This window comes from Eschrichtius robustus, chromosome 14 (genome assembly GCF_028021215.1).
Source record: "Eschrichtius robustus isolate mEscRob2 chromosome 14, mEscRob2.pri, whole genome shotgun sequence".
Taxonomy (NCBI): Eukaryota; Metazoa; Chordata; class Mammalia; order Artiodactyla; family Eschrichtiidae; genus Eschrichtius; species Eschrichtius robustus.
Window position 1 is genome coordinate 48,932,479 of NC_090837.1, and position 24,789 is coordinate 48,957,267.

The 24,789-nt window shown below is 36.5% G+C and overlaps 1 protein-coding gene and 1 pseudogene across 1 annotated transcript in view; both read right to left on the reverse strand.

The window, feature by feature from the left end:
* The window catches only part of CCDC178 (coiled-coil domain containing 178), a 368,496-nt gene extending 356,094 nt beyond the window's left edge, over positions 1-12,402 (reverse strand). The window contains exons 1-3 of the mRNA XM_068562450.1: positions 12,363-12,402; positions 11,727-11,816; positions 3,074-3,213 (exon numbers count right to left, since the gene is read on the reverse strand). Coding sequence (XP_068418551.1) covers positions 3,074-3,213; positions 11,727-11,816; positions 12,363-12,402 — 270 coding nt within the window. The remainder of the gene's footprint in view (positions 1-3,073; positions 3,214-11,726; positions 11,817-12,362) is intronic.
* A 5,075-nt stretch (positions 12,403-17,477) lies between these two features.
* LOC137776207 (elongation factor 2-like) lies at positions 17,478-22,906 on the reverse strand (annotated as a pseudogene).
* Between the last annotated feature and the right edge of the window lie 1,883 nt (positions 22,907-24,789).

A 24,789-nucleotide genomic window follows, 5' to 3' on the forward strand; every position in this document is an offset into this window, starting at 1 on the left:
TTCTTGAACACAGGAGAAACATCAATATTTTAAACGTTGACAGGAGTGAGTTAATAAAAAAGGAGATTTGGAACATAGGATGATTGGAACAACGCCTGATGGAACAAGATCCTTGCAAAGGCAGAAGATGGAACACAGGTGAAGGGAGAGCCATTTGGTGGGGGGATGGATCTTCCATGGAAGGACAAAGGGAATTATGTTTGTGGAATTCAAGGACGTGCATAGGTGAGATAACAGGGGTTTGAGGCATTTCTGTTATTTTATCTCCTATTTTCTTTGGGAAGTAAGAGATGACTGAGTAGTGAGGTGGAGGATTTGGAAACCTGAACAAAAGAGAGGACTAGAGTAGCCACCAAAGAATACGAGGGAAAGTTCTGATTCACAAATAGAATAATTTCAGAGCACTATGAAAGGTCCCATTGAGGTTGGAAACCATGAATGCATAATATCTCAAATTTGGATTATTGTGTAATGTTCTCCATCACTATTCAGCAGCCTGGGTGTAGGAGTCAAGATGGCGGACCATCAGAAAGAGCTCATTAGATTTGGCACTTTGTCAGACTAAAAGGACTGCAGAATAAAGAAGTAAAGGACCAAATATACCAATTGGTGAGTGTTTTAAGAGATGAATTGGTTAGGCAAGAAAGTAAAAGAAAATGGGTATGATAGAATGGGAAATGGTGGATGTGTCAGGTTTGAAGTTTCAAATGAAATAGAATTAACAGAATGAGAGAACTCAAAGTATTTGGTCAAGAGGGTCAGATGATCAAACATTAGATTTCAGAATTAAAAACGGATACAAAATGGTGTAAGCAAAGCAACGTTTTCCAAGTATAAGCATTTTAACATTCATGTTATTGGGTCCTCACAGCTGACATACTTTCAGGCATAGAGATGACTCAGTACAGTGATGAACAGAGTGGTCATAGGTCTCAGACACACCTGGTCTGGATGCTAGCTCTGGGAGAAAGGAGAAATCAACCTTTGCAATCATCTTCCTCACCCATAACTGGGGATAATGGCACTTTCTACCTCACAAGGTTTCCATAAAGATTCAATAAAATCATGCATATTAAGTGTTTAATACAGCCTATGATATACAGTAAGCACTTAATAAACATAAGCTTTATTATCATTGTTATTAATGATAAAGTTATTATTTTTGTACAATATATTCTTTATATTTTAAAGAATGATTTCTAAACACTTTCTCTCTAAGCCATTCTTTTAAATCATAGTAGCATCTAAATGACTTGTATTGATTAAATGAAGAAGAAATTTTCAATTTAGTAGAGATCATTCCAAATTAAATAAAACTATCTCTATTCTAGGCAGTCTGGGAGAATCAGGTGGAAGAAAAATAAAACAAAAACTCTTATTTGTATAGGAAGTTATCCAGGTGATTATTTCCATCATTTTTCCATGTCTTCTCATTCTTTGCAAAAACAAATATAGATAAAATGTTCACAGTAACTCTACTCTGAAAAATTTTCTTTTCAAGATTCAGAATTGCAGTTAAACGTCTATGAGTGGATGGACAAACTTACAGCAGCTGGCTCATTTACATAATATATTTACACAAAAAGGCTGGTTTTTCAGTTTTCCTGAAGATAAGCTATAAAATATCTTAGCTTATTTTGTGAATTACTTTTATCTAAGGTAATATTTTAGCTGGTGCATTATCCATAGTGTTTAACAGTTCATTAACTGCTCAGAATCCCAAGCAGGATTGGGTAATGAACATGGGCTTTGATAAAAGAGGGTGTGTGTTCAAATCCCAATTCTGTCTTGTGACCTTGAACAAGATTCTCAACTACTTTAAATTACTATTTCCCCATCTATCAGTTAGACATAACATTAACAATTCAACAACAGTTTTGAGTTATTACACTGGTTTATAATAGCTATTATAGTACAGTTACTATAATTGTTTATTAAAATACCTATGAATCTATTTTCATCATTTTTAACAACACGCATATTGTTAATTAAAATACATGTGCCGTGTACAGCATATCATATTAATTAATATTAATTCTCTTTTATCTATTTAATATACACTTCAAGGCCCAGGCCACCATTAGACCTGTGACCTGCGAAGCATTTTCTGAAGGGGTATTCTGGTTTGGGGAAACAAAAAAGCAACAGAGATAAATATAATACTAATACAGAATGATACAAATAATATTGTAGAAATAACAATACACATAGCTAATACCATATGCCAGCACTTAACTAACACAATATTATTATCACCATTCCCATCTAAGTTCACAGAATATGTGGCTCTAAGGGCTGTGATCTTAAAGACGGCACTCTAATGCCTCTGGAAGGAAACTACACCCTAGATCAAGCATGATGAGGGCCCATCAGAACTCTCTCAGAGCCAGATCCAGTAACAGTGGTGAAGGAAGGGAAACAGCACAAATCTCTGACAAACTTATCTTCCTGTCTGGGCAGCGCAGTTGTGCATTAATTGCTTAGAAACATAATATTAATAAAATGTATGAGAAGGTTTTTTAATCATTCCTAAATCATCCTTTGAAAATAACTGAAAGTTTCAGTGATTTCAAGATTGACCTCCCTTCAGAATAATAAAGGCAAACTTTATCAGTTTAAAAAGACAAAGGAAGAATCATTATATTCTCTTTTAACAGACCTGTTGAGTATTTCTTTAGAACAAAATAACTCATTAAAGAGGGCATTCTGTCCTTTTATACACCAATTTACTCATCTAATCATCTAATCAGTTTAGTGTCCCTAAAAAGGATGTAAATGCTATTTAATTTACTAGTCAAGTTGGCTATGGAAATTACTACTTAGCATGATTGCCTGTGGATAAAGAACAAACACGTAGGAAAAAAAAAATCTATTTAATAAGGTCATTTCACCCTTCTGAAATGACACTATCAAAAACATGACTAGATTAGTAAATTATGTAACTGAGCCAAGATTCTATAAAGTAGTCCAAGAATCATTAAAAAAAATAATAATTTCCCGGGTTCTTTAAGTAACAGACGCTTATAGGCCCTATAGAGCTTACAAAAATGTTAGCATGTTAATTATCACTTACCTGTTTCAGATGCTCCTGTATTTTAGACTCTACATCTTCAATGTGTGAAATCATTTTGTTGACACATGGTGCTGGGATGTTTACTAAAGCACAGCTTTTACGTCGGCATGGGTGGCTAAAGTAAATGCCTTCATTCACCCCTATAGATAAAGCAGACAGAGGACATCAGTTCACAGTCATATACAGAATAGTAAACCCTGAAGCTCAGAATGTACAAAAAGTATTCTGCTTTACTAGTACTAACACTCAAACTTTCTTTAATCAACAGATTGATAAATGTCAGAGAATTATAGAATTAACCTTCAAAAAATCCGAAAGCTAAAATAAAATGATCATTTATAACTTAAACTGTAACAAATAAAAATAAATCTAAGAAGCAAGAATAAAACTTCAAGAAAGTTAAAAAGTTAAAGTGTTCCGTAGCATCATGAAAAAAGAAAAAAGGTAGAAACCAGTTAATCCATTTGTTTCTAAATAGATCCTGAATCACTTAAAAAATGACTTTGACATGTATTTTAAATTCTCCCCTCAAAGAGACCCCACATGTTCCAATGTAAATAATATCTAACCACTCAGGCACTGAGGAAGTTCTTCCTTAAATCCAGCATGGTTTCTTTTGCTGAAAAAAAATAAAAGCGGGTCCCTATCATCCTCATAATAACCTCATTTTCTACCTTCCATCTCTAAAAATTGAAGTCTCATGCGAAGTGTGATTGATGTTCTCACTATGGCATTCAAGTTGTACTCATCATAAAATCCACTCAGTCTGATGTGCCTCAGTGATTCTAATCCTGGCATGTTCCGAATCAACTGAAGGTTGCAGAAGCACAGCAAAGTTGTCCGTGAGACTCCACCAAAGTGCTTACTTGCAGTCTTTTTGCCTCTAAAGACTCTATTGGTCTGGATTACAGCTGCAATCACTGATCTTAAATGCAAGACACAGAATAGGTTCGGTGCCTCAATGAGAACAGTCTGATGTCCTCATTGCAGTTAACCTTGAGGAACACAGAAGTAATGCTGTTGCCTCCAGTCTGTGCCTTTTGTTTCAATGTCAACACATAGAGATGATAAATATTTCAGATAGCTTCATTTAAACTGCAATCTTTTAAATATCTTTATCTTTTAAATATCTCATAATATCCTCCTCCAAAAATGCAATCTCTGTCAAAATGGCATGTGTTTCATTTATAAGTGTTTACTCTATCTCATATATATTCGTATCCCATATATAAAATAATAGCCCATATAGAAAAAAATATATATATAAACATTTTTGAGCACTAAAATATGTGCCAAACATGGAACTGTGCTAAGTACTTTTGATGCCACATATTATTTAATCCTCACAACAATCTTAAGAGAATCTTATTATTCTCTTGATTTCAAATGAGGAAATCAAAGCTTAGAGAAGTTATATAAAGTGCCCTATTCCACAGAGCTGGGATGTGGGAGAGCTGGGACTTGAACTATATCTCTCTGGCTCTGGAGTGTAAGCAATACCATGAAGGTTGTTTTTATATTTTTTAAAATGTGGCAAAATAAAGAGAAGCAGTTCTTAAAATATATTTCAGGGCACCTCTCAGAAGTTTCACATATCACTTGTTTTTGAAATTCGAATGTTCCTTCAAGATATCAATGCTGATATTCTAATGTATTTTACTATGCTTTGACCATAGTGAACACATATACTCAGTATGACTATTTTTTTGTGTTATATTCCATTTTACCCCTTTAGTTCATACACAGATAGATACGTATTTTTTCATCTCTGTAACAGTCAAAGGACCAAAAAACAAGCTGGTAAAAAGTACATGTTGATCTCTTATCCAAACGTCCTGATAAGGCCATGTTGCCCTTAGAAATAAGGTTTCCCCAAGAAATAAGGTTTCAATACAGTACATTTAGCAACCAGGCGGTTGCCCTCACACTCAAAAACATTGTTTTGCTTCATTAAATGGGGAGAAAGCAAAGATAGCAATGACTCATTTAACATTTTTCTACGTGTGCCATTCTCAACCTACTAGGTGAGTATTAATTTCCACAACACTCCGTGGTTTAGGATTAACATTTTACATACGGTTAAGTGGGGAAAATGAAATCCTGTGAAGTTAAATTTTGCACTGAACGTCTATAGAAGACATGGCATCACAAGCAGCACAAGAAAGAACAAGAATTCAGGAGTTCTTATTACTGCTTTATTCTAATACATGCACAGTGTAAGCTAAAACTTTCCTTTCCACTTCTTAATTTTGCCCACATTATAGATACACTTAGGTCACTAAACTAGGTGTCCATGGTCACTCATTTTTCAGCTTGACTGATAAGTAACTGTGCTTTTTTAAGCTAAAACTACTCAGTTGCTAACCTCAGATTTCTCACTGAATAAATGAAATAGTTGGCAGGGTGTTATATAAGATCATTTTCACCTAAAATTCCATGATACAATGAAGCCACAGTTTTAGTTAAACATAAATGGACAGAGCTCCTCCTCATGAAGCCTGTGCAGAAAGGATCAGGGTGAGTATTTCAAGCATTAAGCTCAGGCAGGACACTCATTCTCTCTAAAAATCTTCCCAACTCCAATTTCCTTGCTCAGAATCAATGCATAAGAGCAAGATCCTCCTGGACCTAGGCCAGAGCTGAGGTTTGTTGAGACTGCAACATGAAACTTTCGTTTGAGAAAAAATACGGACAGCCTGATTGTGTGGGCAAATGGCAGTTTATGTTCATTAACTGTCAACTCTCCTTGCTCAGTGAATTTGATCCTTACATAATTTACTCACACAGGCCCAATAATTTAAGATTTTATCACTACCATCCTTCCTTCTCTTCTGATTTTAATATGTAATTCCTTTACATCCATCACCCGAGTTACTGTATCATTCCTTTATCTGACCTCAGCACTCTAAGTAAAAAACTTATCTAAACACAGATTTCTTTTCCACATTTGATTATCCCTTTCAACATCTTGATTTTCTTCCCAAAATGTAGAATAAGCTAGTGCTCTTAAGTTTAGAAATAATTTCTTCTCCTTGCAAAGCCTCTGTGTGATAAACAGAAAGTACCTTTAACTTCTTTTGTGAAAAACAAAGTTCCTTTTAGTTTTGTTATACACTGGGGGTGGGGGAAGGGAGGAGGAGACCTTTCCCTGAGTAAAGAATGAATGGGCCGATTAATTGATAAAAATTATCCAATCTAGAGACTTCCCTTGTGGCACAGTGGTTGAGGGTCCGCCTGCCAGTGCAGGGGACACAGGTTCGAGCCCTGCTCCAGGACGATCTCACATACTGCAGAGCAACGAAGCCTGTGCACCACAACTACTGAGCCTGTGTTCTAGAGCCCACGAACCACAACTACTGAGCCCGTGTGCCACAACTACTGAAGCCTGCATGCCCAGAGCTTGTGTTCCACAACAAGAGAAGCCCCCACTAGCCGCAACTAGAGAAAGCCCAGGTGCAGCAATGAAGACCCAATGCAGCCAAAAATAAACAAATAAAATAAATTTTTAAAAAAATTATCCATTCTGAAGAAGAGAAAGAAAAATGAACAAAAAAGAACAGATCCTCAAGGAATTGTAGGAAAAAATCAATCAGTCCAACACATGTGAAGTTGAGGTTCTGGAAGAAGAAGAGAGTGAAATTTGGAGGGAAAAATAACAGAATAACTGCCAAAAAAGTTTCAAAATTTGATGAAAAACATCAATTCACACATCCAAGAAGCTCAACAAATCTCATACAATTAAAATATAAAGAGAACTTCACACATCCAAGAAGCTCAACAAATCTCATACAATTAAAATATAAAGAGAACTATGTCTGGGAACATCATAGCCAAACTGCTGAAAACCAATTGAAGAGGAAATCTTTAAAGCAGCCAGATAACAAAAGGACACATTACATATAGGGGACATGGATATGCATAACTGCTACATTTCCCATCAGAAACAATATAGGCCAGGACATAATAGAAAAATATCTTTAAAATACACGCAAGAAATAAGGAAGGAAGGGAGAGAAAAGAGAAACATTAAAAAAATAAATTTGACTTCATCAAAGTCAAAACATTCAGCATGCCTCAAAAAGATATTACAATATGAAGCGACAAGCAAGAGAGTGGGAGAAAACAGTTATATATCCAACAGATGACTTATATCTGGAATGTGCGGAGAAAATTTACAACTTCCTATATAGGAAGACAACCCAATAAAAAATGGGCATAAGACTTGGAATCTTCCAAAAGACAATACACAAATGACTAATAAGCATGTAAAAAGATGCTCAGCTTCATTAATCATCAGAAAAATGCAAATTTAATTAACAGTACAGTACAACTTCACAATCACTAGAATGCCTAAAATTTAAAAGACTGGCAAAGCCAATATTAGTGAGGATATAGAACAACTATAACTCATATATTGCTGGTGGAACTGTAAATGACTTCTGGAAAATAGTTTGGCAATTTCTTATAAAAGTTAAGCATACACTTATCATATGACTCAGCATTCCACTTCTATGTATTTACCCAAGATAAATAAAAATCCATCTATAAAAAGACTCGAGTGTAAATATTCATAACAGCTTTATTTATAATAGCCCCAAATTAGAAAATCCCAAATTTCCATCAATGGTTGAATAGATAAACTATACAGCACTCATGCAAGGGAATACTACTGAGTAATAAAATGAACAACTACTAATATATGCAACATTGAAACTACTAATATATTCAACAACATGGATGAATCTCACAGACCTCTTTCTGAGTCTTTGAAAGAAACTGGACACAAAAGAGCACAAATGGAATGATTCCACTTATTTAAAATTTTAAAATGTTAAAACTAAAATCATATCAGTGGATATGAGGGGTGGAGTGAAGAGACAGTGACCACAAAGAACATGAATGAACTTTCTGAAAAGAGTATCTATATCCTGTTTAAGACGGTGGTTAAATGGATGTATACATTTGTCAAAAGTCATTGACCTGTATACTTAAAATGAGTAGATTTTATTATACTTAAATTTTACCTCAACAAATTTGTTTGATTAAAAAGACCACCAGCCATTCCCTAGTGACAGAATTCAATAACCTTGTACCACTCTCCTTCTCTTTTAACTCATTATACAGAATATAGTAGAAAACACTTCTTTGAAATGTTCTCCTTTAATAGCTTTCTTTTACTTCCTCATTGACTATTTCTCCTCATATTTCTTAATCATGACTACTTGGTAAGAAATAATCTTTCCCCTTTATATTCTCTCCCTTGGTCATCTCCTCTGAGTGCTTGACTCCTAAGTAAACACATCTTTAGACTTAACTTTACACTGAACTCCTTGCCAAATGTATTCCAAAACCTGTCCTTCCTAGAGCCCAAGCCTAGCACTGAATGTAGGGAAGGGAAGGATGGACCTGCTAGATCCTATGCAGTATGGGAGGAAGAGAATTAAAAGTAGAATGTACTCTTTGAGAAGTCGATATACCACAAACAAGGAAATAAATTCATGACATCAGTAAACTAAAATGCCAAAGTCAGAAAGGCTACAGAGGAAAATGAGCACATTTGTATGATCAGATATGGAGCTGGAAAAGATTAGGGAGATGTACAGAGGGAGGTGGCAGAGTGGCAGGGATCTGATACATTCCAAGCAGTGAGCATGGTGCCTGGCACAGAGTCGATAATCAGGAACTATTTGGCAAATGAAAGAATGATGAGAGAGTAAAGACATACCAAGATGAAAATTTCAGTTTCAGGCCCATCCCCAATATATTTGGCATTAAACATTTGGACTTTGTCAAGGACAGCAAGCCACAGGTAGTTAAAAGGACCAAACCCATTCGCAAAGCCAGTATTTCTAAAACTAAACTCATCTTCATTCCATTCAACCTCCTTTCCTTTCTTACTCCTCTGTTCCCATTATGAAAGTTTGCAACAGTTAAACCATTGTTGAATCCTCCTTTTCAAGTTCCTGTAACAATATACCCAGTCGGTTTACCAAATCTTAACAATTCCTTTGTAATCTCTTTAATTCCTATCTTTCATATCCGTTTATCATTCATAGATCAAACCCTTATTACCTTAAGCACAAACCATAATAGGATAATCATTTTTATAACAATTAATAAACAGAAACCTCAAGTAGAGTCAGGAGACCAGGAGGGGGAGCTCTCACACCCTGCGATGATAACAGAGCCCAACAAGAAGAAGAAGGACTCCTCTTCCTTCCTGGCAAGGACTCAGCCAATGAAAAGCCATGGGCTCTTTGTTTACTATAGCCCTCTCAACTTCCTTTTCCTTTATATAAAAGAGTTCTCCTTCTCTTGCCTTGGGGGAACTTGCACATGGCTCACTGTAGTTGCACACCCCAAATCTGCTGATCCCAAATAAACCTATCTTTTCTGGAGAACTATCCAGCAGCTTATTTGTTTAGGTGAATAGTTTCTATATTTCCTTCTATAACCAAATAATTCTGCATAGTGCACTCAGACTCATACTTTCAAGCAAAGAATTTGGTAACATAATATCTCCAATCGAATCTATATAGGACCAGAGACTGAGCAATAATGAAGTTCACACTTTTGAGCCTGAAATTCAGAATGCTTCTTGACTGCCCCTCAATCATTTCTAGCTTTATTTTAACCAATTATCTTTAAATTTCTGAATCTTTCCTATGCTGTAGTCAAAGTAATCCATTTTTTCCGTACTTTGTGCTATTTCATCACATTATTTGACTCATTCTGTGGTTCTTGCTTAATTTCCCTCCTCACGTTTCTTTTCATATACAAATACATCCTTCAAGATTCAGTTCAAATCTGTCCTTATCCATTAACAATCCTCTTAATTCTTAGAGGCCATACAAACTGGTGTTACTCGAAACACTAAAGATTCTTGTCCACAGTATTCATTTGTCATACACTACTGTGATATTGTGATTTAGAATAAGCAATATATATTTGGTCTTCATCTGTTTCTAGCACAGAGTTCCTAAAACCTTTGTAATTTCCTAACTGATGAGAGCAATGAAAGTGTCCTTTGTTATGTTACTGAGGTGACTTTTGGACCCCCACCTAAGGATGGGGACTCAGGAGAACCAATCTTGTGATTACAGAGTTGGAACTTTCAGTCCCGCCCCCGCCCTCTGGGGAGGGGAGAGGGGCTGGAGGGTGCATCAATAGCCAATGGCCAATGATTTAATCAATCTTGCCCATGTAACGTAGACTCCATAAAAACTCAGAAGGACAGGGATCGGAGAGCTTCTGGGCTGGTGAACACTTGAAGATTTGGGGAGACTGGCACACTTCGAGAGGACATGTAAGCTCTGTGCCCTTCCTCCATATCTCGCCTTACGCATCTCTTCCATCTGCTGTTGCTGAGTTATATCCTTTTATAATAAACCAGTGATCTACTAAGTAAAATGTTTCTCTGAGTTCTGTGAGCCACTCTAGCAGATTAGTCAAAACCAAGGCAGGGAGGGGTGTAATTGGAACCACCAATCTACACTGGTTGGTCAGAAGCACAGGTGACAAACTGGGCTTTTGACTGGCATCTGAAGTGGGGCAAGGGGTAGACTTATAGGACTAAGCCCTTGACCTATGGGATCTGACACTATCTCTGGGTAGCTGATGTTAGAATTGAGCTGAATTGTAGGACACCCAGCTGGTGTCCAAGAATGGCTTAGTGGTGGGGAAACCCCACGGTCACACACTGGAATTGGCTGCAGAACCTTTTAAATACTTTGTGTCATCTTTGTTGTTACTCTATACAACCATCCACTTCTATTGTGTTGTACTAATTGGTGTATATTTTATTTGGCTTGCAAGATTATACATTCCATATAAGAATAATTTCTTAAATATCTCTGCACCCTAATAGCACATGTATATTCCAGTGTCTTGAATTAATTGGTTAATAAATCAATAATTTGATATTTTAAAACATTTGTCTAAAACTAACTATGGCCCATAACTAACTTCGGCAATAAACTCTAAGCCAGAACATTAAAATTCTATTCAAGATTTCTATTGAACAGAAATAGATAATCAGAAGGGTAACTTATCCCAGTTTTATCCTGTCAAACTAACAACCTGCAGAGCAGAGATTTACCAAAATTTAGATTAAATATTTTGATAAATATGGAGTTCTCCACCAGAATGATCTGAGAAGAAACAAGTATGAAACTCTATATATAAAATGTATACATTTCATCATCTCTTTCTACTTCTTACAACATAAGATACCAGAAACACTTTCTGAGCTAATGTTTCATGGATTTTCAATGAACAATTTTTAATTCTGGATTTCACACACCAAAAACATTAGTCCTTATTCTTTTTCTTCTAAGAAACATATCCTCAATGAACTAGAAAGCTTCTAGCACTTGCCAGTCCTGGCATGAAGGATAAAGAAAATGTTTATTTTAAAAATTCATACATTTCTGAAATTGTAAACAATTCTTATGAACCAAATTTTAATTAACAATATACTATTAATAAAATTTATTAAAATATTGTATTCTAATATTATATATCATTACTCTGTTAACTATTAGATATTTACAGTGTATTTCTTAATAAAAATTTAACACTGATATCACAAACTAATGAGTGAATATAAATATAGTTTACATAGGTTACTATACAATTTAGATTCAGTCCTCACCTTCAGTATTTGTCATTTTATTTTCATGAATAATCTCAACAGCTTCCTTAGGGGCACCAAATAAAACCAAAGCTTGTGATGTGGTGTTGTCTTTTTAAAAGAAAACAAAAATTTCAGTGAACAGTTAATATTCATTTTTAAAATAAGCAAAATAATGTACAAAACTATGTTGTGAAAGTGCTGTCCTTGAAAAAGCAACTAAAATATCGATATTAAACAAAACCCACAGTAGAATATCTTTAGATGTTTTCCATGTTTTTCATTTGGCTTAACTCTCACAAGAAGGTATTCAAAATAGCATGCAGCTATTAAAAGCAGAGAGATCATCCAGAGTGACATCACCAAAATGGTGGGGTAGGAGACCCTAGACTCCATCCAACAAACTTCAACAATTAGACAGCTATCCACAGACAAAAACAGCTCTGGGAGAGCTCAAGAGTCCACTTAAAAAACTTCAGCAACATAGTGGAACAACAACAACAACAGAGAATAACCACACAAAAAGGAAAGGAAGACAGCTTTATTTTGTCTGCATTATCCCACCCCCTAGGTCCACACTGCTCAGTGCCAAGAGGGAACTCTCTGGTCTGAAATAGCTCCTCTCACTAGGAAAGGGTGAGCAACCAGCTTCCCCACCCTTTTGGGGCACTGCACAAAGGACCGTCTTTGGTTTCATCCCACCCAGAGATCAGCAAAGCTGAGAAGTATAAAGATGGCTTGGCACAAGGAAGAATGGCAGAGGCTACCAGTATCAGTCATGCAGCAGCAGTGATCATGCTTTCCAGTGGCCTGCTCTGCAGAGGACCTCAGCTTCTTTGCTGGCAAAGTTGTCCTTCAGAAATGAAGGAGAAAGAGTTTCCCAAACAAGAGCTGAGGGAGTTCATCAACATTTGACTTTCTTTACAAGAAATGCTGAAAGGAGTTCTTCAAGTTGAAAGAACACTAATTAGCAACACACAAACATGAAAATATAAAACACATCAGTAAAAGTAAGTATATATTCAAATACAGAATACTCCAGTACTACGGCAGTATATTAATCACTTAATCCTAGTATAAAAGTTAAAGGACAAAAGTACAAAAATAGCTATAACTGCAATAATTTATTAATAGATACCAAATATAAAAGATGTAAATTGTGACATCAAAAACACAAAATGTGGAGGGTGGGGTATAAAAGGGCAGAGATTTTGTATGTGATTGAAATTTAGTTGCTATCAGCTCCAAAAAGACTGTTATATCTATAAAATGCTTCATTTAAGCCTTAAGGTAACCACAAAGCAAAAACTTATAGTATTACAGATACACAAAAGAAAAAAAGAAGGGAGTCAGAGTATACCACTATGAAAAATCATCAATTCGATAAGGAAGACAGCAAGAGATGAAGAAATGAACAAAGGAACTAAAAAACAGGCAGAAAACAATCAACAAGATGCCATTAGGAAATCCTTACCTATCAATAATCAATTTAACTGTAAATGAATTAAACTCTCCAATCAAAAGGCACAGAGTAGTTGAGCAAATTAAAAAAAAAAAAAAAACAAGACTCAACTATATATATATATGCTATTACAAGAGACTCACTTCAGCTTTAAGGGCACATAGAGGCTCAGAGTGAAGGGATGAAAAAAGATATTCCATGCAAATGGAAACCAAAAGATATCAGAGATAGTTGATCATATATATATATATATATATATATATATATATATATATCTATCTTACGACCTCATACATACTTACATCAGACAAAACAATCTCATTTACAATAGCATGAAAAGAACAAAATGCTTAGGAATAAATTTCACCAAGGAATTGAAACATCTATACACCAAAAACTGTAAGATATTGATGAAAGAGATTGAAGAACGCAAACAAATGGAAAGAGCTACTCTTCATGGATGAGAAGAGTAAATATTGTTAAAATGTCCATTCAATTCAATTCTTATCAAAATTCCGATAGCATTTCTCACAGAAATTTTTTTAAAAATCCTAAAATTCATTTGGAACATCAAAAGACTCCTAATAGCCAAAGTAATCTTGACAAAGAAGAATAACGCTAGAGGCATCACACTTCCTTATTTCAAACTGTGTTACAAAGCTATAACACTCAAAACAATATGGTACTGGCATGAAAACAAGACACATAGATTAGTGGAACAAAACAGAGAATCCAGAAATAAACCCATGCATATACAATCAATTAATATTTGACTAGGGAGCCAAAACTACTCAATGAGGAAAGGATAATCTCGTCAATAAATGTTGCTAGGAAAACTGGATATTCACATACAAAAGAATGAAACTGGACCCCTATCTTACATCACTCACAGAAGTTAACTTGAAATGGATTAAAGACTTAAAAGTAAGACCTGAAATCATAAAATTCCTAAAAGAAAACACAGGGAAAAAGCTCATTGACACTGTTCTTTTAAGGACCTTTTGGCTATGACACTAAAAACACAACCAACTAAAACAAAAATCAACAAGTGGGACTACATCAAACTAAAAAGCTTCTGCACAGGGACTTCCCTGGTGGCGCAGTGCTTAAGAATCCACCTGCCAATGCTGGGGACATGGGTTCGATCCCTGGTCTGAGAAGATCTCACATGCCACAGAGCAACTAAGCCCGCGCGACAAACTACTGAGCTCGCAGGCCACAACTACTGAGGCCCGCGCGCCCGGGGCCCGTGCTCCACAATGAGAAGCCACCGCAGTGAGAAGCCCGCACACCGCGACAAAGAGTAGCTCCCGTTCAACGCAACTAGAGAAAGCCTGCATACAGCAACGAAGACCCAACGCAACCAAAATAAATGATAAATAAAAAGTTTAAAACATTAAAATAAATTAAAATAAATTAAAAAGCTTCTGTACAACAAAAGAAACAATCCACATAATGAAAAGGCAACCTATAGAATGGGAGAAAATATTTGCACACCATCTATCTGATAAGGGGTTAATATCCAAAATACACAAGGAATTCATACAATTCAACAGCAGTAAAACAAATAATCTGATTATAAAATGGGCAAAGGACCTGAGTAGCCATTTCTCCCATGAGTACTAACCAAGGGAACAAAAAGCAAAAGACAGTACTCCAAGTACTAAAACCAAGAATGAAATAAGGGTATTACTATATTACAGAGTGGTTTATAAGGGAATACTATAAACAAGATTCTACCAATAGATTAGATAACCTGGATGAAATGAACAAATTCTTAGAAAGCCACAAGCTATCAAAATTGACTCAAGAAAAAACAGAAAATCTGAACAGAACTATAAGAAGTAAAGAAATTAAATCAGTAATAAAAAATCCTCCCACAAAGAAAAGTCCTTGGCCAAATGGCTTCACTGGTGAATATCACCAAATATTTAAAGAATGCCTCACTGATGCTTCTTTAACTTTGCCAAAAATTATACAGAAGAGGAGAGAACACTTGCCAACTCATTCTATGAGCCCCATATTATCCTGACAGCAAAACCAGACAAAATATTATAAGAAAATAAAATTATACACAAAATATTTCCTTATGCACATGGATCCTCAAAAATACTACCAAACCAAATCTAGTGGCATGTAAAAAGAATTATACATCATGTCCAAGTGAGATGTATTCCAGAAATGTTTCAACATATGAAAATCAATCAATGCAATACTAACCACACATTTCAATAGATGCAGAAAAAGTGTTTGACAAAATTCAATCCCATTCATGATAAAAACACTCATCAAAACAGGAATAGTAGGAAAATTCCTTCACAAAGGTAAAAAATCCACAGCTAACATCAGATATTACAGGAAAGAATGAAGTTTTCCCCCTAAGATCAGGAAAAGGATAATCATAGCTACACTTTGCCACTTCTATTCAATATTGTTCTGAAGATCGGAGCCAGTCGTTAGGCAAGAAAATTAAATAAAAGGCATCCAAAATACAATTTAATAAAGGCATCAAAAAGAATAAAATATTTAGGAATAAAATTAACAAAAGAAGTGCAAGACTTGTTTGGTTAAACAAGTTTCACTAGAATCTACAACTCTGTTGAAAAAATTAAATACCTAAATAAATAGAAAAATATCCTGTGTTAGTGGATTCTAAGACAATTTTGTTAAGACACCAAAACTCTTCATATTGATCTATAGGCTCAGTGCAATTTCTATCAAATTCCAGCAGCTTTTTGTCGTTGTTGTTTTTCAGAAATTCTCAAACTGACCCTAAAATTAACATGGAAATGCCAGGGACCCAAATTAGCTGAAACAATATTGAAAAAGAAGAGCAAAGTTGGAGGAATCACACTTCCTGATTTCAAAAATTATTACAAATCTAAATAATCAAAACGGTGTGGTACTGGCATAAGGACAAACATGTAGATCAATGAAATAGAATTGAGATTCCTGATATAAACCCATATTTAGGTCAGTTGAATTTTACAAGGGTGCAAAGACTATTCAATGAGAAAAGAATAGTCTTTTTATCAACAGATAGTACTGAATATATGAATGTAAAAGAATGAATTTTGATTCCTACCTCAAACCATGTACAAAAATTAACTCGTAATGGATCATAAACTTAAATGCAAGAGCTAAAACTATAAAACTCTTACAAGAAAATGAAGGGGTAAACATGACATCAAAGGAACAAGCAATTTTAGAAATTAAATTGGCTTCATGAAAATAAAAATTTTTGTGCTGCAAAAGGACACTATCAAGAAAGTGAAATAACTGAATTACTTTGCTGTACACCTGAAACAGTGTACATCAACTGTAGCTCAGTTTTTAAAAACTCACAAAAAACTCCCCAAAAAAGAGAAAACACAACCCCTACTATGAGCAAAAACATTCATAAATCACATATCTAATAAAGATCTAGTTTCTAAAACACATAAAGAATTATTATCACTCAAGAACAGAAAAAGACTAATAACCCAATTTAAAAATGGGCAAAAGATTTAAAAAGACATTTCTCCAAAGAAGACATACAAGTGACAGTAAACATATTTAAAAGTCCTGATCATCATTTGTGATTAGGGAAATGCAAATCAAACCCACAATAAGATGCCACTTCACACCCACTAAAATGGCTATAATAAAGTTTAAAAAAATAACAAAATTTAATAAGTGTTGACAAGGGGGTAGGAAAACTGCAATCCTCATACATTGCCATTTGGAACGTAAAACACTGCAGCTGCTTTGGAAAAAAATTGGCAATTAGAAAGTTAAATATCAAGTTACCAAATGACCTAGCAATTCCAGTCCAAAGTGTAGACCCAACAGAAATGAAAATAGACGTCCACATAAGAACTTGTACTTGAATATTCATAACAACATTATTCATAATGGTCCAAAAGTGGAAACAACCCAAACACCCAACTACTGATGAATTTATAAAACAATATGTGGAATATACATACAATGGAGTATTACTCAGCCACAAAAAAAAAGAATCTCGACAAAACTCCAGTTTAAAAGAAGGCAGACACACAGTGCCAACTATTTTATCAATTCATTTCTATGAAAAGTCCAAAACGGTCTCCCATCCCCCCTCCCCACACCCTCCACTCGCCAAATAAATCCCTGCTGTGAGGGCAATTCTGTTACCTCGGAAATCCTCATATAAATGTCAGCAGAAAGGGTATCAAGCGCTAACGTTGAAAGGTGGCACCGAGTGGACCTTAAAATCCCGTAGGCGGAGCGTCACTGCGTCCGGACGTTCTCGCGGTGTCTCGAGGAGAATTCGCGGCTCGATGCTGCAGTCAATCATGGCGGAGCAGGTGCTGCTCCGTGAGTTGTCCCGGAAGTTGCGCAGCTGGACCGCCTCGCTTCAGGTCTCTGCGCTTGCGCGTCTCCGCCACGACCTGGTTGGGGCGCTGGTGTTGGCGAAGGGGCCACTGGGCAGGACCGAAAGTGGCCTCACACACACACACACACACACACGGGGGAAGGCCTGGCCGCCCGCGCGTGTGGGACCGCAGCTTGGCGGTGATGCTAAAGGGCTCGCTGACAGGCACGTAGGCCTTCACGACATGGGGGTGCGGGCCACCTGGGGCTCCTCGAAGACGCGGCCCTGCTTCTGTACAGGACACCACCAAGCACTTGTTCCTGACCCCGGCTCTCCGCAAGGTACTGCGCTCCAGGAACCCGCGCTGGCGGTCAGCATGCGGCGTAGAGGCGGCGCCGGGCGGACGGTGGGGGCGATCTGAGTGGCATCCCTGGGCGGCGTCGCATCTAGGACCTCGAAGCGCACGCCCCGCGTGTTCTCCTGGCACAGCGCCCCCACTGGAGGCCGGCCACGACGCTGTACTTGCTCTCGTTGAGGGACTGCACACCCCTGGTGATGTCGGTGGGGATATCGGGGCTGGTGCCGGCGCACGAGATCTTGCGGGCCTAGGCCACATCCCACTCGTACTTCTCTTCCAGATAGTCGGCCAGGCCAATGCTTGAGCTCCTGGTGGGCGGACACCGCGCTTCTGATGTCCACCGCCAGGCCATTGGGGAAGGGCCACGCTTCCATGTGCAACGGATTGCGCTTGTTGCTGGCCTTGGGCAGGCAAAGCACATTCGACCTTTCGGAGACGGTCTCACGGTACCAGATGACATGGTTGGATTTCTTGATAGGGGATGCAAGTGTGGTCCTTCAGGCAGATCACCAGGTGCAGCTCAACGGCACCTGCAGTGATGTGCTCCCGGACTCCTTGATGATGCACTGCTCCCTGGGATCCGACTTGGCCTGCGGCTTCAGCCTCTCCACCTGACCAGTTTGGGCAGGTTAACCGGGTTCTTGGCTTCCAGAGCGAGCCTGAAGACCAGGCTTACACTGAACTTCATCACGTGCGTGTAGTGGACGTGCTCAAAGGTCGTTATGGTGCCTGTCTTCACCAGGAACTGGTCGACACCCACCAGGCCCACGATGTTACCGAAAGGCAAGTAGCTTTGTGGTTGCCAGGGGCTGGGATGGGGGGTGGCAGCTAATGGTATAGGGCTGCTTTTTGGGGTTATGAAAGTGTACTGGAATTAGATAATGGTGATGGTTGCACAACCTTGTGATTATACTGAAAATACCCAATTGAAAGGGGTGAATTTTTATGGTAGTGTATGAATTATAATTCAATTTTTTAAAGTTAAATACAGTATTATTGATATCAGCACTGAATAAAGCTACATGCTGAGTGAATCTCTGCATGATGAGTCAATTTTCATGAGTCTGATTTGACATCCAGTCCTTTTTATTATCTCTATGATATGTCAAGGGAAATTTGTAGCTTTAAGTAATTATATTAGAAAAGAAAAGAGGCTGAAAATTAGTGATTTAAGCATCCAAATTAAGAATATATGGGAAAACAAACCCAAAGAAAGTAGAAGGAAGATAAGGGGGCAATAATATCTGAAATTAACAGAAAGCAAACCAACAACAACAAGAAAAATCCCTAGAGATAATTTAAAAGGTGAGAAATTACCACTTTGAAAAATATAGCACCAATGAATACATCTGGCAAAATTGATCAAGACAAAAGAGAAGAAACAGAAGAAACAAATACAATTTATGAATGTAAAGCAGAAATATTGCATACAAAGGATATAAAAATAAAACATTGTTAACAATATTGTATCAATACATGTAAAGTTTAACCAAATGAAATAAATAAAATTCAATACATGTTCATAATTTATAGTAAACTATAAAAAAAACTAAATCATATTTAGTGGTGAAACATTAAAAGTCTCATCTTAAAAATCAGGAACAGGGAGATAAGTGAGCACATTTTTATTGCCTGCATTTAACAGAGTACTAAAGGATCTAGACTAAACAATAGAAGAAAGTAAAAATATTAACTCATTTTCAGATTGTCTAATATTAGTGAATTAATGACAGTTAAAATTATGAGGTTAAATATATAAAACTATATAATGTATATTAGCATATTTACATATAATATATAAAACTAAATGTGATTTGGAAGAGGTGAGAGAACACAGTGTACTGTTTCTTAATGTGCATTATGAGTGCACAGATACTCGATTTTATCAGTGTTTGTTGTCCTTTACATATATGTTACAGATATTTTTACATGTATGAAATATTTCCTATTTCAACAGAAAGGTGCTATTCTCTAAAAAAACAATATTATACAGTCTATGTCTTTTATATGGAAATGATACATTATGAAAAACAATACATAGAAAAACTAAGGCAATATCAGTATCTTAATACAAGTAAATAAGTGATGCTGCCATGAAAGGCACTTTAGTGAATATATTGCCTGAGAATCCAAATATTACAGGTGGTAAGTTTGTAAAAATGTACTTTTAATTGTAATAGAAATTAGTATCCCAGAGCTAACTGTCCGTAAACAGGAGTCATGTGAAAATACCGTTGGTCAGCATGTTTAAGATACGGCTGTGGCTCTACAGAACAATTGGAAAGTTTAATAATTTGTTTTATTTTTTATTTCAACTGAGAGCACAGAATAATCATCCAGTTTGCTAAGCTTATTTATAGTATAATGAGAATTTTGATATAACCACAGTAGTTGCAGGGTGATTTACACAATATAGGAAAGGATTTATTTTTGATGTGAAGAAGAGTATTATTATGTTGAATATCATCTGGTAGAAGTTAATAAATAAGATCTGAGGTTGTGTTCTTGTGATGTTAATGACAAACCTTTTCAAAGGTTGGTACATCATTAGGTTCAATACATCATCCAGCAAAGATTGCTTTGGGCTTAAAAGTTTAAAATTTGCTAAGACTGCTAAGTTTCTGTAGTTTGAACATGGACATCTCAGTGCTTTGCTTGATAAGCTGAATGTTCTTTATAGTATTTGTTGCTGTCTTACAAAGAGGATAGGGAGCTTAATGATGGTATGATGCCAAAGAGATAGAAATTAATTTTAACTGATAATCACTGTTTATGCCAGCGTTCCAAATACTGGTCCTAATGTCATTTAAATACAAGTATTTAAATACAAGTTCAGGAACTTACTAAGTACATTTCAAAAGACAATTTATTAACCATATTATTTTCCACACAGTTAGCCAGCCAGATGTATTTCCATTTTGTATGCATTTGCAGGAATAACCTATATCAAAGAACACTTACATTCCACTGTATAATGTGATGTGTGGTTTCATCTGACTGTATATTTCTCCATTGCATAGACAGAAAGTAGGTGTCCTGTCGTGTTTAACATGATTAACTTTCTCCTAATGTACCACACACAAGAGCTTTTGCTTGCAATCCAGTGTGGACTGGTCACTTTATGTTCCAGTACAAAGTAAAGAGTCTTTGTCAGGTTATTCAAAGGGAAATCACCAGCTCAGCTCTCTGAAGTCTTGGAACAAACTATTAGTTTTTAATTAACATTATAATTAATCCAAAAATTTTCAATAGTTCTTTTCAAATATTTAAACATGAGATAGGCACAAGTATAATTTGATTATCCTATCTCTTTCCAAATTGTATCTTTGGGAAAATTGTTTTATGTGAGAAACCTGGTCCATTTTGCTAATCTGAGGTTGAAGTCATTTTCCAGACATGAAAATTTTTTGCTTAAACTTCACTACACAAAATCTGTGAAAATGAAATAACATCAATTGTGTCAAATAATATTGATAGAATGAATAAAGAGCTAAAAACCAAACTTACTGAAATATTCTGAAAGTAAATGTGCTAAGCCACTAAAAATCCTATGCAAGATTCGTAATCCTACATGAAATCCATTGTGCGATATCCTCAACTATGTTTTGAATTACTAAATGACTGCTTTCTTTTATAGCCCAAATAAGACTGTAGTGCTTTGATTGCAGTAATAGTCCCACTAATTTTCTCCTTCCAGTGTTCACCTTCTTTTGCAATGTGACTTTGCAGCATCTACCACTAAGAGGTGGAGTCTAATCCCTTGCCTCTTGACTCTAGGCTGGTCCTGTGACTTGCTTTGGCTGATAAAATGTAGCAGAAATGATAGGGTGCCAGTTCTGAGCCTTGGCCTTGTGAGCATCTCTTCCCCCTCGTAGACCACGAGGTCAGGCTGCTGTAAGAGTATGAGAGACAACATGGTGCAGGGCTGAGTCAGCCTGGTTTTCCCAGCCAACACCCTAGGCCTGTGAAGGCGCAGCTCAAATGAGCAAGATCTGTAATGATGCTTAGCTGGCCTGTGGCTTACTGCAGATGTGTGAGTGAGCCTTCCTGGGCCCACTTGAGAACCACCCAGTACAAGTGAGCTAAAATGAATGTTTATGATGCTCTATGTACCTGCATTTTTTGTGGTTGGTTGTTACATGGCCTTAGGGCAGCAATGGATAACTCATATGAAGACTATTGTTCCCAGTTAAGTATTCGAGACAAAATTCTATACCAAGGATTGGTAGACTTTTTTTTATAAAGGTCCAGATAGTAAAAATTTTTGGTTTAGTGAATCACATGCAGTCTCTGTTGCATGTTTGTTTTGTTTCTTTTGTTTCTTTTTACAACCCTTTACAAATGTAAAAACTATTCTTAGCTTTTGGGCTGTACAAAAAGCGCTGCTGACCAGATTTGGCCCATGGGCTGTAATTTACTGACCTCTGTTCTGTATTAGGCAAAGACATGATATTGCTAACATGATGCAGAATAAAAGATGCAAAAGGGGCTCAAGTTGCAAAGTAATGTGGTAAAATCTAACACAATTTTAAAAATAGAATTATACAAGTATTTTTTTTTCATTTTTAATTTTGTATGTTTCTCTTCAGTGGTGTGCTGGTAAAATTTTAATAACCACCTGTCACCATACCACCAATTTCAACCAGTCAATGGAGTGGAATTGAGAAGAGATGTATACAGTTAGCTCGCATAAGCTAGTAAGAGCTGACTCCAGCAGACCATTGTACTACCTACCTATTGTACTGCTTATACTGTATTTCAGTAGTAATTATATAAGAAATTGATTATAATCCATACAGTGGGTTTTCTTTAAACTGATTTACTCTTTTTGCTTACCTCACCTTCCTGATCCCAGTAAATTTTAGTTTTGTGACCCCCTGGTCCTGGAGAAGACTACTGTCCTTACAACTGTCTTCTTCTGAGAGTGACCTGAGTCGCATTTATCTATGATCTAGTTTCAAAGAAAATCACTTAAGGATAAACTTACCTTTCTTTGTTTGCTCTCCTCCAGTGGAAGAATAGGAAATTATCTTATTTTCAGGCATGGTTATTTACAGTCCTTTGAAACCTAATTAAAAAGAAAAACATTTAACTATCATGAATCAAAATTAGTTTTAATTACACTAAAAATTGTCAACTCAAGAACTAGTAATGTCAAGATAGGTTTCTAATATTATGCAATTTATATATGTAAAAATCAATACTAAATTATGTTAAAATGTAAGGAAACCAACAATATACTCTTTTTCCTGTGAGGACTTCTATGAACCTATTTAGGAAAACCAAATATAAAAATTCTCATTAAAGAGGCACCTTTGATCCCCTGCTCTGCTGTTAGGTTAAATAGACACTGGGCCTGAGTATTAGATAATTTAGTATTCATCATTGAAGCTGTGGGCTCAAAGCCCTTTGGGAATTCTAGAACCTACATTGTTTCATTTCATATGATAAAGTTAAACCTTGCTGTCATCTCTTCTTTACATTCCCTCAGTTCCTTTTTTTAAAATACGTTTTATTATGGACGAAGTCAAATATATACAGAGGTAGAGAGAATTACCAATGTAATTTGATTGCAATAATGGCCTCAAGATCTCACGTGACGAAAGTGAATTAAGGTGATTCTTACCCAGCACAAACTCAAAGGGAACCCAACACACAAAAGGACTAGATAACAAAAGTCAACAGAAAAGGAAAGATAGCAGAAACTGATCCAAAGTTACTCCAGAGTGTGAAATTACCGGATATAAACCACCTAACAACTATGCTTAACATGTTTATAAATATAACATCAACATTTTAAATTTCAGAACTAAAAATTGTGTAAATTGATATTGCAGATTTGAAAAGAAGCTAGTTAGAAATCCATGAACTGCAAACGGCTATGTAACTGCAATTCTAAACTCACTGGTTCAATTTAAAAGCAGGTATGACAAGACTGAAGAAAGAATTAGTGAAAAAGTTCAGGAAAAAAACTATCTTGAATATAACAATACAGAAAATACAGAAGCAAGCATAAAATTCAGTGTGCTCAACCTCCACTTTCAGGAAGATGGAGTGAATGTAGTTATCCCTATTCCTTCTTCTACATACAACGAAAAAACCTGGACATTATATATAAAACAATCATAAGACTTTGAAAGGTGGAGAGAAGAAGGCAGACTGGCTAGGCACCTTGAGATCAGAGGAACAATGAGGTGGTGAGTTTCCAAGATTTTCTTTTTGCCTTATACATCCCAGACTTGAAGCTAAAGAAACCAGAAACCCAGATATGCCAATGTATGCAGACCAAATAACGCTCTGACAAAAGCCTGCTCTCTTTAGCCAAGGGACCAGGAAAGGGGCAGCTTAGCAAGAGAGAATACATTTGGATAATAACCTCTCTACTCCAGCCAAACACCACAGAAAAAACTGACCCCACAAAGGCAGAGTGAGGAGCCTAGATTATTTCCACTCTTGCTAGGTGGAAACGAGGCACCCCCATTTTCCTGCTGGGGTAATGTCAGAAGACTCTGATGTCCTGTAGGAATCCAGGACTTCCATCCCCATTGGTTGGAGGCAAGCCTCCCCCATCTCAGCGTCAGTGGATACTGTATGCGGAGACTGGACTTCCACACCTCCCAACAGCACTAATGAGTACCTCTTCTCTTCCCCACTGGGGTGGCCTGAGAGCAAGCTTAATAGTGAGTCGCAACTTTTACTGCAGTCCAGCAGTAACGAGGCCACACCCTCTCTGTGGTGTCAGCGGCGTGGGTGTCTGAAGCAGTGACTAGGCACTCCTACCTCTCCCGGTGAAGGAGTTGTCAGTGAAGATCCAGTGGGGAGCTAGAACCCACAACCTATTCTCAGCAATAAGAAGTAGAAATTAAAACCTCAGTGAGATATCTGTGCACCTATCAGAATGGCTAAAACAAAACAAAACAAAAAAAAT